At 36.4% G+C, this 23,056-nt stretch overlaps 1 protein-coding gene across 15 annotated transcripts in view; it reads right to left on the bottom strand.

Annotated features, from left to right (window-relative positions):
• The window catches only part of RYR2 (ryanodine receptor 2), a 441,080-nt gene that overhangs the window by 17,765 nt on the left and 400,259 nt on the right, over positions 1 to 23,056 (bottom strand). For 13 of the 15 annotated variants that reach the window (XM_074863209.1, XM_074863214.1, XM_074863216.1 and 10 more), the window contains 12 exons: positions 22,778 to 22,866; positions 21,081 to 21,209; positions 19,577 to 19,681; positions 16,787 to 16,868; positions 14,353 to 15,656; positions 13,907 to 13,971; positions 12,023 to 12,170; positions 10,413 to 10,499; positions 8,108 to 8,326; positions 5,845 to 5,975; positions 5,164 to 5,206; positions 2,345 to 2,478 (listed from right to left, as the gene is read on the bottom strand). In XM_074863209.1, coding sequence (XP_074719310.1) covers positions 2,345 to 2,478; positions 5,164 to 5,206; positions 5,845 to 5,975; positions 8,108 to 8,326; positions 10,413 to 10,499; positions 12,023 to 12,170; positions 13,907 to 13,971; positions 14,353 to 15,656; positions 16,787 to 16,868; positions 19,577 to 19,681; positions 21,081 to 21,209; positions 22,778 to 22,866 — 2,536 coding nt within the window. Of the gene's footprint in view, positions 1 to 395; positions 815 to 2,344; positions 2,479 to 5,163; positions 5,207 to 5,844; positions 5,976 to 8,107; positions 8,327 to 10,412; positions 10,500 to 12,022; positions 12,171 to 13,906; positions 13,972 to 14,352; positions 15,657 to 16,786; positions 16,869 to 19,576; positions 19,682 to 21,080; positions 21,210 to 22,777; positions 22,867 to 23,056 lie in introns of those variants that run through there. The other 2 variants (XM_074863222.1, XM_074863211.1) reach the window with 2 other exon arrangements.

Genomic DNA, 23,056 nt, shown 5'->3' with positions numbered 1-23,056 from the left:
AGGAACGTAAAGGGACTGAGAGGTAATCCTCACTATGACACCTTTGATAAATAAAACTTTCATCTTTGTGTCTTTCATATTATTCTCTCAAATATACTTCATCCATGCTGCAGCTAGTTTAACACTATCCATCCCAGAAGGGAAACTTACCCAATGGAAAAAGTGCACTGTCTCAAATCCAGTGTGCAAATTTTAACTGTCTTTACTGTCTAATCTACAATAAAGCTCCAACTGCATCATCCTCCTTAGTTGGTTATATTTAAATAATGTTGCAATATATTTAATTATTTAAATATTTAAATACATATTTATAAATTTAAATATATATACTTAAAAAATACTCAAGACTGCATCCACAAGCTGAAGGGCTCTTTCAGATTTCAAACATAACAGTACACTGAGGATTTTTTAATGTAGTTTATCAGTGGGACAGGCAGGAGCTTCCGAAAGACATAGTTACTTGCGGAGTACTTTGAGTCCTTTGCAGAAAGACAGATGAAAGGGAATCTCAGCTTATTTGCCCACAGGAAAGGGGAAGAAACAGTAGGGGCTAGGGGTCAAGGAGACAGAAAAAAAACCTGGTTCATTTGCATTGGGAATGGAAATGCTACATGCTGCATTTTCTTTCTGTGTTGAGACAGACATAGGTATCCGGTCTGGCCTCAGTCTGGGCCACCTCCTGCTGGCACATGCAGAAGCAGAGGCACTAGAGCTGGGATCTGCACCAGGTCATATCATTCTCCATTTTTTTTGCCCAAAAGTGGTACAGTAAGGGTTCAACTCCAGTGCTTTTTCCACTTCTCTCTTCATTGCACTGTAAATATATTTCAAAAGTTGAATCTGAAACACGCCTAAGTTTTAGTAGCTTCATTAGTGTTCATTTTTGAAACTGGTAAAAAGTGGATACATATACCTTCCTGAAGCATATGAATTTTATGCGAATGGTTATGTAAATTTCAGTCATAGTTGTTTATTTTCCCACAGCCTATTCATCTTTTATAAGTATGGAATGATTTCTCTGGGGAGAACATGAAAGACAGATAAGGTTGTAATTTTTTTTTTAAACATATATAACATGGAGTAGACATTAGAGATGTAACAAAAAACTGGCATCCTTCAGGCCTGATTCTGAAATTAAGTATTTCATCAGCCTTCTCCAACTGCTTCATTCTGGTCTGTTTTTTCAAGATTATTCACAGAAACATTACTTCAAATTTCTTCCCAAATATGAGTCATGAGCACACAGGGAAGGGAAAGTAGTTTCATTTTCTTTTTACACCAATAACAAAAGTAATGAAAATAAAAATTTTTTTCTAAACTCAAGCATGGGTCCTACTATAATCCAGCAGCAAAACGGAAGGTAGGAAGCTATTCTGGAAAGTACTTCTGCCACAATATTAAATTTTATTTAGTACTGCAACGCCTGAGTCCCTGGGCCTTAATACCGCACCTGATTGATTGTTGAGGTGGACTCCAGGTTTATTTATCCATCTTTACAAAAGATGGGTATTAAAGATCCATCTTTACAAAATCAGCCCATGCTTCAATTCTAATCTACTAGCGGTCCCACTGTCTACTTCATATAATCCTTGCAAACCCATTGATAAAATGTTGCTTTTAAAGAAAGCTATAAATAAACCCTTACATTAGAAACTCTGTAGCATTAAAAGTCTATCTGTTAAAATATATTCTATCTATTTTAATATCTTTTTTTTATAATGCAGGACTAGTGCTTTACAAAGCTGAGTATGTCCCTTCCCTAACAAGGAAAATGAATGCTATTACTCTGAATGTCTTGGGGCTTTTTTTCAAGTCTGTCTCTCAGATGATAGGCACATACACAGTTTAGGGAAAACAAATTGTAAAAAGATGTGAAGATGAATCATCCAACTTCCTAGATTTTACTGGTCACTATCACTTAAATTTATTCCATCAGTTCTTTATAATCAGAACACACAGTGCCAATTTTGTCCATTCTTTCCAGCTGAGCTGAACTGAGAGAATTATGAAAAGGAGTTTCCAGACCAGTTGTAATGACACTATCAAAACAGTGGGAATGTGATGCATTCAAGCAGCTGTGCACTAAACTAAATCTTCATACATAAAAAGCAGTGAAGTCCTGCATGCATATTGTCTATAATGAAATAAATTCACTGTATCATTCAACTTAAGAATTGATTTATCTTATATAGCTGTACATAAAAGAGCAACAAGAAAATTCAAAGCAGAATGACAAATCTTGAATGCTTGATTTTAACTTACAAAAAACTGTGAAACTAAAAAAACCAAACCCAAACAAAAAAAACCAATCACACAAACAAACAAACCAGAAGCAAATGCTTACACAGCAGATAAGGAGCTATCCTTCTTTGGTTTCTTCTTTTCTCGAGCATCACTAAAATCGAGAGCAGCTTTGTCCATTCCTAGTAACTCACTGATCCTGTCACGGCCATAGAACTCACCATATTTATCCATGACCTAAAGTTAGGAGGAATATTCAGGAGAATCAGTTGGGTAGACCAGCTGGTTTTTTAGCCTGGTTTCTGAAGATAAGATGTTTAATATACAGGATCTTTTTCATCTGTTTCTTTCCATCTGTCTATCATATCAGTCAGTAATTTATTTTTTTTTCTGCTCAGTTGCAATCAATTAAATAGAGGCAAGAAGTGGGTGTCAAAGAGAAGATGTTCCTACATATTTAATGAAAACAAGAAGAGGAAAGCAACTCAGCAGAAGGAGAATAACTAAATCAATGTCATCACTGACAGAAAAATAATACACTGTGAGGTCACACAGGAAAGAGATGTTTTGAATATCCTAGCTACCTTAAAAGCTCTGATTAAAATAAGATTTCTTAAAGACAGTACTTGACTCTTACTAGTTATTCCTTTTAAGAAAAAAAAGATACATATTTATTCTGTTTAAAAAGTGTCTTTAAATAACCTGAACACCTTGATTGGGAATTTCGGATTTTATTTTTTCTTTTAAGGGGAAGTATTTCACATCGAAAGCATCGTGAAAAACGTCCTTACTTATTAACTAGCTCCATTGCATAATTTTATGGTCTTGGTTTTTTTAGTTAATAATGCAGTGAAACTACTATACACATAAAGTATGTAGGAATCAAAAGATCTTGAACAGAGAGTTATAGATAAAAAACATTTTCAGTCAATGCAAATCTGTCCCCCATCTCTTTCTTACAAAATTTAACTTGTTTCATAAGAAACTTCTGAAAATGAACATTTACCTGCTCTCATTCTCACTGAACACACAGCTCCTTCCTAAATATTATCTGTCTCTTCTCATTTTCAAAAGAATACTCAAAGATATACAAAATTTTGGATAACGAGGTCATAACTGAATGATTCCTGAAGGTGAGGTGGTATTTTACCAGCTTTCTAATAAGCAATGCTTTAAATCTTTATTGACATTTTTGCCGATTTTTAAAGACAAGCCTTCTTTGTCACATGCCTGAAAACAGTGCTTCATGACTGTGGATCATTCACTAGGCTAGGGATTTAATTATATTGATATATAACTACAAATATATATAAAAGAAAACATTCTTTGCAAAACAATGTATTTGTTGGCACTTAAATCTATGCAGAGCAGTTCCTCAGCTAAAGTGCCAAACATTCCACACAATGCTCCTTTCCTTCTAATAGGAACCATCCTTGAGCTGCTACATCAACAGCAGTGTAGAATTTTATTTTCTTTCTTGAGTACTCTGTGCAAGCTATTCCCTCTTCTTTGCTTAGATAGATAGAAATATGTATCTAACAACTTCAAATACACAAAAGAATACTTTCAACAGCAAAATAAATACACAACTCAAAGCATTTTTAGACAGGTTGACCTAAAATTGTTATGAAGCAGAAGAGCTATTGGTATTTAAGACATGTTTCAAAAGTGTGATTCAAGATTGGCATTAAATGCTGTGAACGAGGGGTAAATCTCATTAAGCAACATAAACACCCTCTTTTTTTCAACTGTGACCAAACCCACTAGGAAGATTATTCTTTTTGTAAGCTGTGGTACATACACAACATTTATTTTCCAAGAGCAAGCTGAGAAAACATTTGACTTAACGTTCACAAGAAATGAATTTCAACAGTCTCTGCTTACAGAAGACTATTTTTGAGAGACTGTCAGATTATGGGATAAAAGCTTATCTGCACACCCACAGAGGATCACAGACAATGGTTGGGGGACAGTCCAAAGAATACCCTGCCCAGCTACTCCCAGGCCCATCACAGAAGCCATCAGCCCATTAAAGGCCCATCTCCTCAAGCCCAGAGGACCACAGGGGCACAATGGCAGGCAGAAACCCAAACTACAGACTCCCAATGAATGGACACCCTGGCTGGCCCCTCCCAGGGCTGTCCAAGGAAAGTCTTAGCCCCACTGTCCAGGTGTGAAGCCTATCAAGATGAGTCACTGGGAGTAGCTCTCCAGATCACCTTTCAGGCTAAGAGGGTTACTGCCAAGGGATGTGGGATACATTACGGGATGGTGAGGGAAGAACATTTGAGGATTGCACAGAATTTATTATTGGATGTTATAGGGAGGAATGAAAGGTGGGAAAAGGGAGTGATTTAGGTGATCTGGAGAGGAACAAGTGTGGCAAAAGAGTGGTAAGGGACAAAATGGGTCAGATGCGTGCGTGCGTGCGTGCGTGCGTGTGTGTGTGTGTGTAGTTTGCTGGTCCGTACAGTTGTCTGACTATGCCCTGTGCCTAAACATCTCAATCTGTACTATCTTCTTATTCAATTCCTTTCTAAACCTCTTCTGGGTGAGGGACTCTCTATTCTGTGTGCATGGAGGTGAATACATAAATACATACAGACAAAAAAATTTACATATGTTGTAATATACATACAAGTGTACACAGAAATTCTCCACAGAATTTCATGAATGTATGAATTCCTGTTTTATACAACAAGCTCTATGTAGAGAAAGTTTGAAAGAATAACTATCCAAACCACACAAAAGTAGTTATAAGCATGAGGTAAGGAATTCTGAGTATTTTAAAACAGTAAATATGGAAATCTACAGTGAATCAAAGTTGTATTTCAAAGAAGTGGAATCCACATTTCTTCAAACACAAAAATAAACATGCATTAAAACTTTAACTTCATATATATTTTTAAAAATAAGCCTTACCTTTCTTTTCACAAATTTGTCCCAATAATTATTTGGAAAAGACCTGAAAAACACAGATAAACAACTTTATATTTTAGACATTCATGAGAATGTGCAGTAGTTACTAAGACATCATAAAAATTACATACTGATTTTGTTTCTAAGAGGCTCTTTGCTGTTGCTATCGCCAGCTAGTCATTTGTGAAGTTACTGGAATGAAAGTTGCCAAACGGCGTTCAGCCTACCATGTTAATGCAGCTGGGAAAGAGTGGCAGAGCCGATGCCTGCAGACAGGGTTCTAAAGCAGTTGGATCACACAGTCCCACCAGGCAGATAGTTGGGACTTTAAATATGTTGCTAAAGGAGAGCCTTCGAGAGACACTAAAAGAATGCAAAGCACAGCTCACTCTTGAACTGACAGCAATACACAAGCATCACCGTGCTTGCCAAAAGAAATTCATCGCAAATTTTTTTCTTTTATAGAACATAAATAATTTTAAAACAAAAACCTGGGAATGAATAATATTAAAAAGTAATAGTAAACATTAGCAGAACAGGTGCCTGAAATGTTTTGTATATCCTTGCTAGAAATATATCCCTCACAATTGTTTATTTCACATAAGCTGCATGATCAACTATATAATTGTGGACATTGAAGAACAATTCCTTCCAAAGCAATAGACAGAGTAGGTAAAAACTCACTGTGTGTTGATTACAAGTCTATCCCATTGTCCCTTAATATCATCTTCTGATGGCTGTTCAGTTATATACAGCCCATCAAATTCCAATTTCCTTGCCACTTCCTTTTCTCTCTTAAAAATAACCAGTGGAACCTGCAGTTGAAACAAATATCAGGAATTATTTAAAATGCACTGACATGTCTGTAAATTTTTAAGAAAAGCAGGTTATTATGAAAATTTAAGTATGAAAACTGAACAAAGCAAAAATAGTATTTAAAAAAAAGACTTAACAATTTCCCACAACACTTCAAAGGTATAGATCCATAAGGACCAGGTCATTCAGAATCATATAACTACAGTGTACCACATAGTTGTAAAAAGATGGCCAAAAATCCTGAAAAAGATCCTTCAAATAAAAATAGTTCTTCAATGCTATGGAGCTCTTAGAGTTAGTCAAGTGAAAAAGAGATAAATTAGAAATAATTTTTAAATGCTTAGAAATTCTAGTTCTAAAATATTAATTTGGAATCACACTTTTGGACTGCATTTTGGTACCCAGAGGTGTTAGAGTTTGTCTTTCATTTGTTAAAGAATTCTTGAGGTTGCACAGTGGGAAGCAAAGTGGTTTCACAGCAGAGAGCAAAGAAATACTGGAAGCAGCAAAAAGAAAAATCCTTAAATCACATTCACATTCTATAGGTTTGATTTGTGCTCTGTAGTTCTTTGCCAACAGCTGAGACACCTGAGCAGTAAGGACCAGGCTTTACCTACAACTCTCTTTCATCAGCTGGACAGCATTCAAAAGTACATTCTGAGAAGGCAGATGTAACTAGTGGTCCCAGTGGAGTGGATTTTTCTTAGAAATCTGTTACCAAGAAAAAATAAACCTACTCTTCCCTGGAATTATTTCACAGGTCCCCAGAATTCACCCACCCTGCATTACCCACCTTGTCTGTATTACTTAGTCAAGACTGAACATAAGTATACTGAAATAGTAATAATAATAAATTAGACTACTCAAGCAACATGGTGATTGCAATAGATACAACAACAATAGTTCCAATTTTATTTTCAGACAGCTAATTGAGAAAAAATTAGTGGATTTCATGCAAAGAAATCTCCAGAAGCAAACATATCATATACAGACCTGTAGTTATGAATATTTTTAATTTTGAAAGCAGTATAACTCCAAAGACAGAAACTGAAACTATATTTGGTCTTTTCTTCATGTTTTCAAAATAGAAAGAAGGAAATTCATTATTGCAAATAATGATAATGTCTTTCCCTTCTACTCAGAGAATAAATATAGTTCAAAAAAACAATGTGGGAAGTAGCGTAGAAAGTCATAGTGGAAAAGAAAGCTACAAGTTGGGAGAAGAGGGCCTCTCAAAAGCCAGAAGTCTAAGCTTTCATGCTGCATGGCAACTAGTGCAACAGAAAAACATGTTTTAGTATTTATTGACCTGCAGAGACACTTAAAGTAGAGATGAAAATCACTTAATGTAGTAGTATAACGACCATTTGTCTTAACTACAAATGCAGATCATGTCTTTTTAGCATAGAAAAACTATTATCCCTTACAAAAGGAAAATATCAAGGACCACATAAAAGATTAATAAACAAATTATAACTGTAAGGACAAATGAGCAGCTATAGTGGGACATAGTAAAGGTAATTTAGTACTATCTTGCACTTTGACCTATAGTTTTTGCCTTGGGAAGAGTATACAAATGGGGGAAGCACAGCTCAGATATAGTCCTGTCAGCTCCAGAGATTTATGACATTTGGTGTTCCTAAACCAGAAGCAGCATTTTGCCAATAAAGGTAGCATCTTTATTTCTTACACCCCTAACAGAGATCTTCTGCAAGGTATTCCTTTAAAAGATGCTTAAGTTTCTGCCAAAACACTACCACCAGAATGTGCATGAAAAGTAGGCATTGTCTATAGCCACCATGTGCAGTAGCGGTAGTTCAAATTGCTCCATGCTTTTCAAATGACCCATCTGACAGGCTAGTAATTCAGACATTGTCATCTAGCTTCCTCTGGTCATGTGCATTCACAGCTTGTCTTTGACAGTGATAAGCAGCTTCTGAATCAGCTTAATGCTGTAACTGGATGGCTGACATAGTAACGTTGCAAATGCTGATCCTATGATCCTGTGCCAGCACAGCAAATCAGGTTCTGGCCCATAACTTCCTGAATTCACACATCACTCAGTACACAATTTCTGGAATGGATAAAAAGTTGGGAGCTAGAAGAAAAAACAACGTTCAGTTCTTCTTACTTTCAAACAGTAATACCCTATGATGCAGAAGAATGAGATGACTGTGTGTAGGATGGCCAAAATCCGCAGTGTGGGCTCCATGTAGCCACTGCTTTCTTCCAGGACATAATGCACTGCAATGACCTTCTGGTTGTCACTTTCCAGGCTGTTCAACTTGGTACTTTCACCAGAAGATACCACGGGAACTTCCTTTTCTTCTGTCACAGCAGAGGTGGAGACCTGTTTAAATCACTTAATCTTAATATTGCAGTTGTATTCCTTTGACAGGAGTTTTATGCTACTACAAGCTAAGTAGTATAACTGAAAACAATGATACCAAGGACAATATAACTGTGAGGAAATAATTTTTTGCATAAAAATGTCCACAGAGAATACCTCACAGAGACCCTTTCATCTTGTTACACCAATCTGTGATAGTGTGCATTTTCTCTTTTTTTCCACTCTCTGTCCATGGTAGCAAATTTGAACCATACTGTTTTATTATCTCAAATTCACAGAATCATCTAGGTTGGAAAAGACCTTGAAGATCATCTAGTCCAACCATTAGCCTAACACTGACCGTTCTCAATTACACCACATCCCTAAGCACTATGTCAACCCGACTCTTAAACACCTCCAGCGATGGGGACTCCACCACCTCCCTGGGCAGCCCATTCCAACACCTAACCACCCGTTTTGTAAAGAAATGCTTCCTAATATCCAGTCTAAACCTTCCCTGGTGCAACTTGAGGCCATTACTTCTTCTCCTATCGCTTGTTACTTCATTAAAGAGGCTCATCCCCAGCTCTCTGCAACCTCCTTTCAGGCAGTTGTAGAGGGCGATGAGGTCTCCCCTCAGCCTCCTCTTCTCCAGACTAAACAACCCCAGTTCCCTCAGCCGCTCCTCGTACGACATGTGCTCCAGACCCTTCACCAGCTTCGTTGCCCTTCTCTGGACACGCTCGAGTAATTCAATGTCCTTTTTGTAGTGAGGGGCCCAAAAATGAACACAGTAATCGAGGTGCGGCCTCACCAGTGCCGAGTACAGGGGTAAGATCACTTCCCTGTCCCTGCTGGCCACGCTATTTCTGATACAAGCCAGGATGCCATTGGCCTTCTTGGCCACCTGGGCACACTGCTGGCTCCTGTTCAGCCGGCTGTCAATCAACACCCCCAGGTCCCTCTTTGACTGGCAGCTCTCCAGCCACTCCTCCCCAAGCCTGTAGCGCTGCTGGGGGTTGTTGTGGCCCAAGTGCAGCACCCGGCATTTGGTGTTATTGAAACTCCTACAGTTGGCCTTAGCCCATTGCTCTAGCCTGTCCAGATCTCTCTGCAGAGCCTCCCTACCCTCGAGCAGATCAACACTCCCACCCAACTTGGTGTCATCTGCAAACTTACTGAGGGTGCACTCAATCCTCTCGTCCAGATCATCAGTAAAGATGTTTATCAGGAGTGGCCCCAAAACTGGGTGCTGGAGGACACCACTCGTGACTGGCCGCCAACCAGATTTAACTCCATTCACCACAACTCTTTGGGCCCGGCCATCCAGCCAGTTTTTTACCCAGCAAAGCGTGTGCCCATGCAAGCCACGAGCAGCCAGTTTCGCCAGGAGAATGCTGTGGGAAATGGTGTCAAAGGCCTTACTAAAGTCAAGGTAAACAACATCCACAGCCTTTCCCTCATCCAACAAGCAGGTCGCCCTGTTGTAGAAGGAGATCAGGTTTGTCAAGCAGGACCTGCCTTTCATAAACCTGCCTTTCATAATTCAAGAAAGGGCAAAGCCCTCTTGGACAAAACCCTGCCAACTCCTGACATTCTCACATGTAGTCTTTATCACCAGGGCTCTGCCAGAAACTGATTCGAGTCTGAAGACTCTAGAGTTGTATTAATGATATTAAAAGTCTTGACAAAGATGATCAGTGATACTCTAGGCAGTTTAAGATGATGTGATTTCTCCTTGCTGTACACACCCTCAGGGAAGCACAATGGCACAAGAAAACATCTCAGCTGACACGTATTAGCTTAAGTTTCTGGTGAAGGCTGGGCTTGGCTGAGTCACTGTACTGTGAAATGGAGCATCTGAGGTATGGGTACGCCTTTCAGTCTGCTGCCTCTGTCACAGCACAGAACTTTGTAAATAGCTATTTGTGTACTGGAAGTCTATTATCACTTCACACATAGCTTTCACTGTGTTAGATTTCTGAAGTGGCAGTATAAAGCTGGTATTTAATCTGTAAGGCTAGGCAGTTTTACTGTAGTATACTGTCTACAAACCCTGAATGTTTTTCAGTATACGACTTGAAAAGTAATATTTTGACAAGTTTACCTTATAGAAAAGCAGGATGAAGTTGATGGCAAAAGCAACAAACAATGCCAACATCCTCATGTTGTAAAAGTTTCGTGCAAAATAATTCTGAAAATAGAAGCAAAACATAAATACACATTGCCTAATAATGATACCACAATCATTATTAGGTTGTTGCATGGGGTTTTTTTGTTTGTTTCCCTTAGGGAGCTTTTTAAAATAGAATTATACATAGAAAAAACCCCAAAAACCATTTTGAGTGATGTATTGTACAAATTCTCTCCTACTCCATATGTGCAATAATGGATAAAGGACCTTTTCACTCCATGCAGAAAGGGATGAAAGATTTCTAATTGCCTCTTACATCTTTTTCATTATCCTCTCAATACACTTAGAGACAACACAGAGACATCACAATGTAATAGTAATGGAATAGTAATACAGAAATCTCTATCTTCCCTGTACCTCGATATTATGGCAAAATGTTATATTTACCAAGAAACAAAAATGTCTGCATATAAGCTTAATTTCAATCTTCTTCTATTCCAAAATCAATTGTGTTTTTACCAGATCAGAAAAAAGTTCATCTGTGACCTAAGTACCATGAATAGAAAGCTTCTTTCACATTATGATGCAATCAAAAAGATTGCAGAAATGCACCTTTTCCCTTCCTGACAATTCACACCTTTATAGCACACATTTTGAATGCTTTAACTCTCACATGGAATTTCTCCATTCTTCAGCCCTAACCTTAGATGACTATTAGTGAATTATTAAATGAGACTATTCGAAGAAAAATTAAATTCGCATGAATGCTATAAGATCAGCCAAAAAAATGAATCTGAGTTCAAAAGAAAAACTTAAACACCTAATTCCTTGTTAAGATTGTGATTGCAGTTTTGTAGTTTTGCTATGTTACTCATGTTAGAAGTAGGCTGCCCTTACACAATTGTATATACTAGATATATAGCAAAAGTGTATTTCATTTTGTTTTGTGTTTCACATTAGCCTCACAGAATATGTGTGGAATCTCCTAACTAACAAAAGCATGGATTTTAAATAGTTCTATAGCAAACTCAGGGATACCATATTTTACCAAGACATTCTCAGATACAGTTATACTATTTTAATTAGTCTTAATTTCCACAGGTTTTGAGAAGTTTCTCAAATAATAATGTGCTATTTCACAAAAAAATCTGTAACATCTTTTGAGTTTTAGGCTAAGCACTGTATCTTAATAAATTCTTTTTATAGGAGAACTTGTCATTTCCCAAAGTTGTCTCTTAGGGAAAAACAAATCCTACAGGCTCACAAGCTGCTGTGAAAATTTGGAACATTTTATTCACATAAAAATGCATGGCTGTTTTCCAGTGATGGACAGGTATCTCCGAAGGTCTGGGTTTTAGACAATAATTACCTTCCTAAGAATTAATATCTCGTCTACTAAGTTATTTGTGTGTTTCTTTTCTCTAATATTCCAGTTAAACCTTTGCCTTTATGTCCTTTTTATGGATGATGGTGGATAGAAAAATGAGGTTCATCAGATGCAAATTTGTCTTTATATTGGTAGAATAGTATGGTGGTACACATCCCTGCCAACAGCTAAACACATAGTCTAGAGAAGAACTTACAAGAAGCTTCTGTTGGTATGCAATTATTTTCTTCCAGAAAGCTGATTCCTGAACTTCTGGTTCTCCATATCTGTGAATATGAAGTTGTCTTAATTTTTGTTTCCCTTTCTCTTCCTTGGCTTTCTCTTCTTTTTCTCCATCTTCTCCTCTTAGGACACAAATGAAGCCAAAATAGTATGTCAAGTTAATAAAATTGCTAAACAAAAAATTAAAATTGCACCCTGAAAGAGGCCATTGCATCCTTTCAGGAAGCTCAAGAGGTTGTGACTCATGTGGTTCACACATATGAACAACAAGAAGACATACCCCTCTTCAGCGCAAAGCACTGGCAAGGGTGACAGTCTGGTTAAGTCTACAGATAATTAAACTTACTGGTTTGGCACCTTGAAGTGAGGATGCTAACTGGTAAGAGGCAGGTAATCAAGAATCTGCCAACCTTATTATCTGAGGGTCTTCTTCATAACTGTGCAACTAATACTTGCGCTGACAAATGTCTATGAGCTGACAGCTGTATGTCCTTATGAGTGCCTATATGCCTAAGTGCTTCCCTCCAACCTCATGCACTTGAACTGATTCCCACAAAGGTTGCAGAAAACTTTGGTTCTTCTTGCATTTACAAGCCAAACCTCAAGTTTTAAACTCTGCATTTCTGCCCACCTGAGGAATTCATATGTACACATAAGTACACACCTTCTCCAAACACATGACCTAAGGAACTGTGAATTATCTTAAGTTAATCTGACCTGACAGCATGATAGATGAAAGGATCACAGAAGTCCATTTGAAGCCAAACCAGAGTGAGAGAGAATGTATAAGTTACATTATTAATTTCTCTGTACCTATCTACAAACAGAATAACTGATGTCCTAAGCTGCTTCTTTTACTAGAATACACTCGACAGTTTCACTTGAAAGTTTGTCTTATGTTAGGAGTGGCTTCAGGGCAGCTAATAGTGCCAGGCACTGCGCTCTTCACAGAGAATACAGGTATCACTGCAACTCACACAATCAAGCGGATCAATCAACAGTGAAGTGATCTTCAAAAGTAAGCAAGACTCTCCTTCACAGAGTTATACTAACGAAGTTAGAAATTTGCTGTACTGATTAGGAAGAAGAGTTTTTGTTACTGGCAAGTGTTTGTCATCCCAGAAGAGCAATAAGCATAGAGCCTGAGAATAAGGCACCCACTTAGAATTTTGACAGCTACAAGGACTGTACACGTATCAGAATTGTACATGTATCAGGAAGCATGAAATACATGGATGGAGTGCTATACCTTTCACTGGTTAAAACCAAGAATTATGTTTTGCTTTTCACTTTTCACTCTGATCTAATCTCATTAACATTAGATTTTAATGTATCCTAAAAAGAGTAAAATGATCATTTATCAAATGCTAACACTTGTTCTTCATAAAGGTGTGAGAACACTCAGTAATTCATTAAAATTACATTGGAATATTAAGGTTTTGCAAAATCCAAATAACTCAAAGCAGGTCATAGCAAATGGGAGGAGCAAAAGATTCACCCGCTACCACTGATGGATAAAAGTCTCTGGAACCCAAGTGCTCTTGCACTTTTTCCAAGAGATTTTCTTCTAGCTTTCAGAGTAGCCAGGAGAAACTTATCAATCAAACACATTCTAAAAGAAACTAAATTGACATTAGAAAGGATGCTGCTGGAAAATGGAAATTCAAAAAATCTCTGAGTGATGCTATTTACATGGCATTTCCTTGCAAATGTGCATGGATGTGCAAATGTGCATGAACCCTAACAGTGGAACGTGAATGGACACAAAATTAAAGGCAAAGAAGTAAGTACAAATCAAGCTGTTTTTTCAGTGAAACAAACCACATTTCATAGGGTCAGAGGTTAAAGTAATACATACTCTGCTTTTTCAGGTTCAGATTTTGTTTCCTCCTTCTCTTCCTTTTCATCTTCTTTCACCTGCTCCTACAGAAAGCCAAATTAAAAAAAGTGTCTAAACACTATCGTACAGTATAGAGTTGGTTGAAAGGATACACGGAGTGCAGAATGTTAGGTTTTTGTTTTCTTTTTAAAAAATTGAAACCCTGAGAGAAGACAATCTTTCAATGTACATTAATGAAGAGACATTTTAACACTGAATTAAAAGCAAACCAAAACATCCCATACGTAGACAAGGCTGTGGGAATTCAAGTTTATGACGTCAGAGAGGGTAACCACCAGTAATTATGTGTGATTCCTTAAAAAACATGTCACAAAACCTGGAAAAATATAGATGCAAGTTTTGTTTCAAGACTATATTTAATAAATGAAAGAGAGAAACATACAGAAGAACTAAGACACGGTTACCTGGATTTTTTCCTGCACCTCAGGCATTGGAGCTAAGGAGGGAGTGCTCAGTAAATCACTCAAACCAGCATTTGGATTGTGAGGGATTAATTTATACTGTCCACCTTCTCGTTTCAAATCCAAACCAAATATATCTGAGAGTAGATCACTCTCATCTGATAAAGTTCTCAGATCTGTCAAGTCTTCCGTAGGCAATGCAGCTTCTGTTGGCTTCCTCTCCCCCTCCTCTCCTTCCCCACGCACCTCATCCTGAGTGGGATCTGGCATATTAGCTAAGAGTTCAGCCACCTTGATTTTCTTTGCTCCTTCTACTAGGCTTCCTCCAAGCAGCAAACTGCATATGATGCGAAAGAAGCCCCGGACAACACTACAAGCAAAATGTAGTAAGCCCATCAAAATGCTCCAATAGGAAGAAAATAAAGCCATGACCATGTCCTTCATGGTCATTTTCTTCACTTTTTTCATCTGTTTCTTTAGGCTCTTCATGCTGAGCATTTTCATAAGAGTCATTAAATTATACTTGAGAGCTACTAATGCTGACTTCATGGTCACGAGAGAGAAGAAACCCATTCTAGGATCCTGTTCCTCGGGCTTATCTTTCTCATTCTCCTCTTTATTTGCTGACCTTTCATTCAGATCTGATTCAGAGATCTGGGCAGCCAGTTGCATTTCAAAGATGGTATCCTCGCAGAAATTAACAAAAAGCTCCATCTTTTCCTTCTCTCCGCCTTCATTTACAACATCAAATATAAACTGCCTCTTTGACTCTTTTACCTGAGGTTTCTCCCACTGAGTCCGACTTGACTCACTTATTTCAAAATAAACTCGTTCAATGCGCTTCGCACTGCCCATGATTTCTATGCGTCCAAGGAAAGGCTGAAAGTAATTCAGCACACTCTCTGAAAGTTCAAGAAAAGTTTGCAAGCGGGTATCATGGGGCATGTGTTCTGACAGGTTGGTCAGGAGAACAGCAACATTGAAACCAATATCTTTGGCAGGTTCATGGAATCGTTTCACAAACTCCTCATAGTCCAGAGTCTCATTCTCATCTGTTTCAGCACATGATAGCAGAAACTCAGTTTCAGACTGGGTGTAATGCTTATGGCTTTCCATTGCCTTGTGAAAATCCCTCTTTGAAATTATCCCTTTACCATCAGGGTCATATTCTTTGAATGCATCAGAGGAAGTCAAATCCTTCAATTTTAAGAACATATCAAAAAACTTCAGAATCATCTCCACATTGTTGGACGATTCCACAAGCATATCGACCATCTGCTTGCCAATAGTTCCATTCACAACATTACCTAGATGTGATGACATAAAGTTAGAGATACTGATGACAGCAAATGTTTTGGCAAAGCAAAGTGTCTAATAATGACTAGTGAAATAATCAAACAGTAAGAATGATAAACTATTAGCTAACACACTCACATGAGAAAGCTAGCTGTAAAATCAAAAATCTTTTACTAATAACACTACCCTAAGACTTGGAAAAAACATAAGTGACTAAGTATTTGCCATTAAAGAAAGGAAGAACTAACAAGCCCTACAAAGAGACATCTGTTACATTTAATAGTGCTAGACATGAGGCAGCATACTATGAATTTCACTGTAATGCAACATAGACAGAACTAGTGTCACATTATTTAGGATAGTAGCTCAGTAGATTACTGTTGAAACACAGCCTAGAATACTAAGAATTCACTTTGTTTCTTTACTTTACTTTGACCTTCTATGAGCAAAGCAGCAGCTACACTGCAATCTGTGCCACATTTACTGCCCTCCCAGTTCTTTCAAGAAAATAAATGTGATAGGATACATGTAAGAACCAAAAAGGAAAAACAGATCTTTGGATCATCTATGTGTATGCATGGTTAGCCTAGTACTGGAAGCACTAGTACAACATCATAAAGGAGCTAAAGAAATAGTAGTATTTCTTGACAATGCCCACATTCTCTGGGGAATCATAATTCCAGGTACTATAAAGGACCTTGAACCTAGTCACTAGATGAATCAAAGCCTGTTCTTTATGACTAGGATCACTACCAAAATAAATGTAATATAGTAAAGGTGTTAATAAAATGACTGATAAATGGTTCAGTTCCTGAACTCAGGATTCCAACTGCAATAGGAAAAAACTTTTCACCTAAGCCAAAAGAGAAGCCAGGTTCATGGAAACAAACTAAAACTTCTGTCAGAGCTGGATTTTATACAGTTCTGACACTCATAATTAATATAAACTATATCAACTACACTATATAAATCTCCCATTTACTTTAAGACCTAATAACAACTCTTCTCACAACTGACACGTGAAAATTAAAAAAAAAAACAAAGGAAAATGAAGCATTATTTCTCACATGAAGAAAATCACAAAAGTAAAAAGTTTGCTAGAACAACTGTGAAAGAGGATTTCAAATTAAATTTTGACTACCTTCCAGCATAGACAGCAACATGACAACCATATCCTTCTGAAGATCCATTAATTCCTTCAGTAATTCAATTTGACTGGAATCCTAAATAATGAACACAATATACATATTAAGATATCTATTGACTTCTTTGACATTTATGTGTGTGTGCATATTTCACCCTGTAGAAATGAGACTTAGAAATTAAGAAGCTGGTAGCTTCAAATCTGATAATACAATGAAAATATATTTAATTGCTTGATTCCTTACAGTACATTTACAGGATCAAACATTTACAAGATCATCTGTTTAGAAGACAGTAATTTAATAAAGACAAAGTGAAAACTGAAGGTGATGAAAAAAATTAAAGCAATAACTGGGTATGTCAAGCTCACAGATGATGCCTCTGTGATGTTTCATGTCAGCTAAAATATTGTTGCTGGTGGTGTAATCAAGTTTACAACTCAAACCATAACATGATTCAAAGTGAGTGATTCCACTGTAGGCCACTGAACTCTTCTGGGAGAAAGTAAAGTTGAAATAAAATTTCAAAATATTTATTAAGAAAGTTCTGTTAGTATACCCTTAAGTAGACATGATATTGATTCTTTCAGCCATCTCTTACCTCATTCGACTTATCAAGTTTACAATTTCACTTGCCAATGATTTCAACCCAGAGTCTATCTGGATAGATTTATTCAACTATTTAATTTCTTCCTCAGTGATACGTTGTTGCATCATGCTCTTGATAAGGCATACTTGAGCATTGCTGGACTTCAGTGATTAGTACAACAAACTTAAGGTACTTTATGGCAATTTGGATCTCGGACTGAAAACAGCATAAGTTGGAAATAATGAAGATTTCTAATTGATTTGTCTTGTAAGCTGTCATTATAAATCCTCTTACTTCAAAAACTGCTTGCAACCTGGATGATCTATGTTCATTTAGACTGAAAATTTTACTTTCATTTTCAGCTTTACAGAGATTTCTTGAGAAGTATTACCAATATCACCATGTTGCTTGCTAGTACAAGACTAGAGACGGAAAATGCAAAAAAAACTTCTAACCCCAAACAAAACAGTGATTTAGTTTTGTTCCTGTTTAAATTGTGTTTCAAATACTCTCCAAAAGTGCTCTGGAAACTCCCAATTTAAAACAAAACCCAAATAGTTAGGTTAGACAGGCCACTCTTACAGACGAAAGCCATATGGTAATTCCTTATAAATCCATTTATCTACACCTTTGAAAACTGGTATTTCAAATAGAATCTGAAAGGTATATTAATATAAATTGCAATTAATATAAATGAACAAAAGAGCCTACATCTATTCTGGTCTTTCCCAAGGCTCTGCTGGCCCCCTAAAGGAGCTCCCAAAAGCCAAAAGCTTGAGCTCCACACAAGAGAAAGACACCATCTTTTATTATACATTTGGAGTAGACTGTGTTTATGTCATCCCACAGAACAGCGTAACTCCACACACTACAATGGATCTCATTGTGTAAAGGTTCTTGGCTCTCTTTGAAGTGGCAGGATGAGTATCATTATTTTCTAGATGCAGTAATTACAAGATGCTATGAAGCCACTCCAGGCACAGCTGAGACTATAAACTTGTCATTACTGTAAAAACAAATCTTGCCACTAGCCACATCGTATTTCTCAATCAACAAATAGCTACCATGTGTTTGACTCGGCTGTCAGTAACTACTTAAATACTGCTTTTTCATGTTGCTTTAGTGGTACAGGAAGAAAGTACAATAGCCACCCCTGTGGCCTACTTAAACATTGACTATTTTTTCAATTCTTAAAATAACAAAGATGTTCCAAAACCAGGACAGTATCTACCAGCACTTATAAATACACTCCAGTAGAAATTCAGTGCATCACTCTTGAAAAATAGGTTTCACTGTGATGCCATTTGTTGGAAGACGACCTCCATTTAGCCATAAAGAATGAGAAGCATACCTGTAGAACGAAGTTGACAAATCTAAGCAACCAGCCTACTTTCAGCCATAAGGTCCCAAAGACAGGGAGGAAAATAATTCGAGCAATATTACCTTAATTTATCAAAGAATATTTACATGGATACATTTGGAGCCAAATAATGAAATCAAAACATCTCAGAGTCTTCAGAGCTGTATTCCTTGCCAACAACTAAAAACTTTATAAGACACTTTTCTCTGAGAATGTCAAATTTTGTAAAAAATTTAGAATCATTACCTTTAATTAAGATGTGTAATTCTTTTAAAAATGTAAGAAGTTGAGAAATGCACTGCTTTAAGGATAGGATTTTCTCACCAAATTTTAACTCCCTGAAGAGCTGTCTATGCCTGTCCCCTACACTATTTCTATAGTTTATGAAACAAGTACTCACATCCAAAAGCAATTCACCCATTCTAAGGTCTGATTACTCTCTTTCCTACTAAAGTAGGAAAGGCTTAGATGCAGACATGTGTTAAACTAGGATTCAGTAATGATAAACTAGGGTTCAATGCAGAAAACACTGTGACAGAACTTTAGCATGAAAAACAAGAACTGGCTAGCTGTTTCTGAGTATTGGTGATATGCTTCATTTGCAGCTTGATCTCATCGGTTTTGTGCCTGTGGCCAGTAATCCAATTACAGGCCTGCTATTCACACCCACTACAATTTTGTCATTTACTCCCTCAACTCTATTGTCTTCTTCACCTCTGTGTCTTATTTTTCTTCATATTTCCCCTATTAACTGTTGTTATTAATAACTTGAACATATTAATAAGTCTGTTTATCTTTTACAAAAAGTTAGCAACTTGAAAAAGTAAAACAAAAAGATACCTGAGACAGCTTCATCTGCATGTGGGCAAACACATGAAGAAAACCAACTACAGCATCCCATAGCCTGCTGTGTGCCAGACTTTGCTGATTCCCAGTACATGGCCCCTTGTTCAGGCAACAAGAAAAAACAAACAAACAAACAAAAAAAGCAGAGTTTATTTGCAAGAAACTCAACAAAAACAGGAAGAAAGATAAACAGGCAGTGCATTGCTCAGGGTTGACCTTTAGAAACTGCTATGAAAAATTAAACATAGATAGAATTATCTATTTAATAACACCACTGACTGTAAGCAATGCCTAACCATTCTGCCTCTGCTTTAGCCAAGTTCCAGTTTACTAATTCAGAACCACAAAAAGTATATCTGCTTGCAACATTAAACTGTAAATGCTAAAAGGGTACAAATCTTCAAGCTGATTCTTCCCTATGTAGTTCTGTAAATCAGGAATAACTTTATAGAAGATTAATGCAAAATTAGCATAAGGGATTAGAGAATCAGGCTCCTGATTTTTTTTTTTCCCTGTCATATTCTAGCTGTTGTAGAACACAGTGCTAAAGAATATTCTTCCAAAAATTCCAACTTCTGAAAAGAAGGAATACAAAAATCTTTTGAAGCCTCAGAGGATAACAAAAATGATCTTTACCAGCTAACAATGTTACTCGTGATTTGCCAAATATGTATACATTAAATACGTAGACGTGTATATAAGCTGCCTCATACTTGTTCAGTCCTATTCTATGATATTTCATCCTCATGCACTATAAAATACTACTTTTGTAATGATTTTCATTTGAATGAACACAATATAATAGACACCTAATAGTCTAATGAGATTCTCTCTCACCTGCTTATTATGCAGAAACAAACTGTAACACTGTTGACTGATTTACACAAGGAATTAATTAAGAACTAAATTACACTGAATTCCTTACATATCGTGCAAGAACTGCTATATTGTATTGATAGAATTTATCCCAATCTCATTTCTTTTGGAGTCCAACACAAGTACATCTCTACAATTCTCAAATGTAATGTGTGACTTCTGTATTTCAAACAAGAATTAATGCCTGAAAACAGAATGCCTTATTCCTGACAGAAAATACAATCTCATGTTGTGTTGACTAAATAGCAACTATGTTTTGCATCAATCTTAGTTTCTCAATGGATTAAAAGTGAAGACTTTAAAGTGGATAACACTGCTGCAGTCTAGGCCAAATTAAACAAAACAAACCAGACTCTACTATCTTGTATAAAACCAAAGGATGGTTATTTACCAAATAACTGTAAATTTGACTAAATTGCTAAGATTCCAAAAGAGTAGTGACAGATATATATATATATTTCAAAATTTCACTTCCTACTTAAATTAATGCACTAAATGTTGAAGCATAAATGCACCCATATTATATTTATATCTATGTTATCTCTGGCTATATTACATCTTCATGCCAAAAGTACGATTAATTTTTTTTCAAATCCATAAAATTCCAATGAAACCAATTTACCTGGATATACTCCGTAAGAGTATTGAAAACTTGTTTTGCAACCTGGATGGCTTTGGAAAAATTTCGTTGTCCTTGCTCATCAATAACATCCTTCCCAGAATAATACCAATAGAAATCACTAATGGATTCCTAAAAAACAGTTGTGAGAGACACAAAGAGATTATGTAATCAAACCACCTCTAACCAGTTATTCATCAAGATAAGAAAAATAACATTAGATAGCATTCTAGTTCTGACCAATTTTTAGTTTATAAAGGTTTTAAATGACCCCCCAACGATTCTCAAGTATTACCTCAAGAATTGTAGTTTCATCTCAAGAGAATCAATAGGAAAACAAATAAACTGAAATAAATAATTAAAAAACCCACAGCAAACCTCAAAATAAAATAAAATAAAATAAAAAATAGATCTGTTGGTATCTACTCTCAGAAATACAACTGCCTGCATTCTGAAAAGGAGTACTCAGTCATACTACCATGCTACATGCTGTTCATTAAACAACCTCTCTTTATATTGCGTGCTTGACACCTAGTCAATATTGAGATCAAATGTTGCTTTGTGTGCATGATTCCTCTTTTTGTCTTCCCCAAAGGTGAGCTTATTAAAGTTTCAACAAAGTAAGCAATGGAATGAAAACCACTGTATTGTCCCTACAACTTCTACAGAATGCATAAGGACAAAAAGCAACGTTGATAACAGCAGCAACTTAAAACCCACCAATTTTCAAAGCCTGGAATGCTCAGACCCAATAAATAAATGGTTAAAGGGAAAATTAACTAGATAAATTAAAAAAACACAACAAACTATATTATCATGCACAGTGAATTTCAGAAAGACAAGAACAGGTAAAAATGATTAACATTTATCACAAAATATGTTTTCATGTCTTTCACATGTTCCAATCTGAAAACAAATTAGATATTTTTTCATTACTTTCTACTGGGTTGTGACAATGAAATGTTTTCATATTTAAAGATTAGGGTTATAATTCAAATTAGAGGGTTGAAGGCTTTTTTTAATCTAGCCTTCTGCTTTTGTTTATTCCTTCTTAGAAAATGATGGCGCTGCTCTTATGTTTCACTCCATGCCATCCCATGACTATCCATACAGTAGCCCAGTCTTCAGACTAAATCAAAACACGGATGAAAAAGCAACTGGCTGAAGCTTAACTTGAACAATATGAACCACTTTTCAGTCACAGGGTAGTCTCGGTCAACAACTGGTCAACACTTATACACTTATCATGTATCTACCTTCTGTCTGCTCTCATTGGTTAACAGACTCCATTGCATTCTTGCAATTAATGGCTGAAATCAGTCTTTCACATGTTCGTCACCTTTGACTTTCACAGTACGACACAACAACTCTTAAGGAACTGTAACCAGTAAAGAATTACAGTCTCTCTCATCAACATGAGCTACAGTGACCAGAATAAATGACATGATAAATAAACGTGCCCATCTAATAAAACTGAACATTTTGTGATAAGGATGAAATTTGATTTTGCTGTAAAGAGAACTTTTGTGGCAGCAAACCATGTATTGCTGAAGGAAATTCCAGAGAAATTAAGAAATTCTGAATGTCCACATACAAACGTCTGCCTTATGATCAAAATAAATGATTTTTTTTTTTAAATAGTAAATATTGTATAGATTCAAGTCATTATTGTAATCTAATTAGTACATAAGTTAACCTACCTGAACTCTTAATAAGTAATCCACAGTGGAAATGATAATATTAACAGTTGTGTTGTTACCAGTCTGAGTTCTCAGGTAATTCTGGAAGTCTAAAAATTCAAATAAAAGTTTAATTTAAAATTTATTTAAATGTTAAAGACTTACAAAACTACTCCTGCAAATTAATTCTGATTTAACGTAATCTAGGAAAGTATAGCTTAAAGAAATGGATTTTTTTTAAAAAACCTCTTTCTTTTTTTGGCAACAAATCATTTTAAGAGTTTCAGCATTTTATTGCAG

Source organism: Strix uralensis, chromosome 3 (assembly GCF_047716275.1).
Source record: "Strix uralensis isolate ZFMK-TIS-50842 chromosome 3, bStrUra1, whole genome shotgun sequence".
Taxonomy (NCBI): domain Eukaryota; kingdom Metazoa; phylum Chordata; class Aves; order Strigiformes; family Strigidae; genus Strix; species Strix uralensis.
This window is presented reverse-complemented; position numbering and strand designations above follow the sequence as displayed.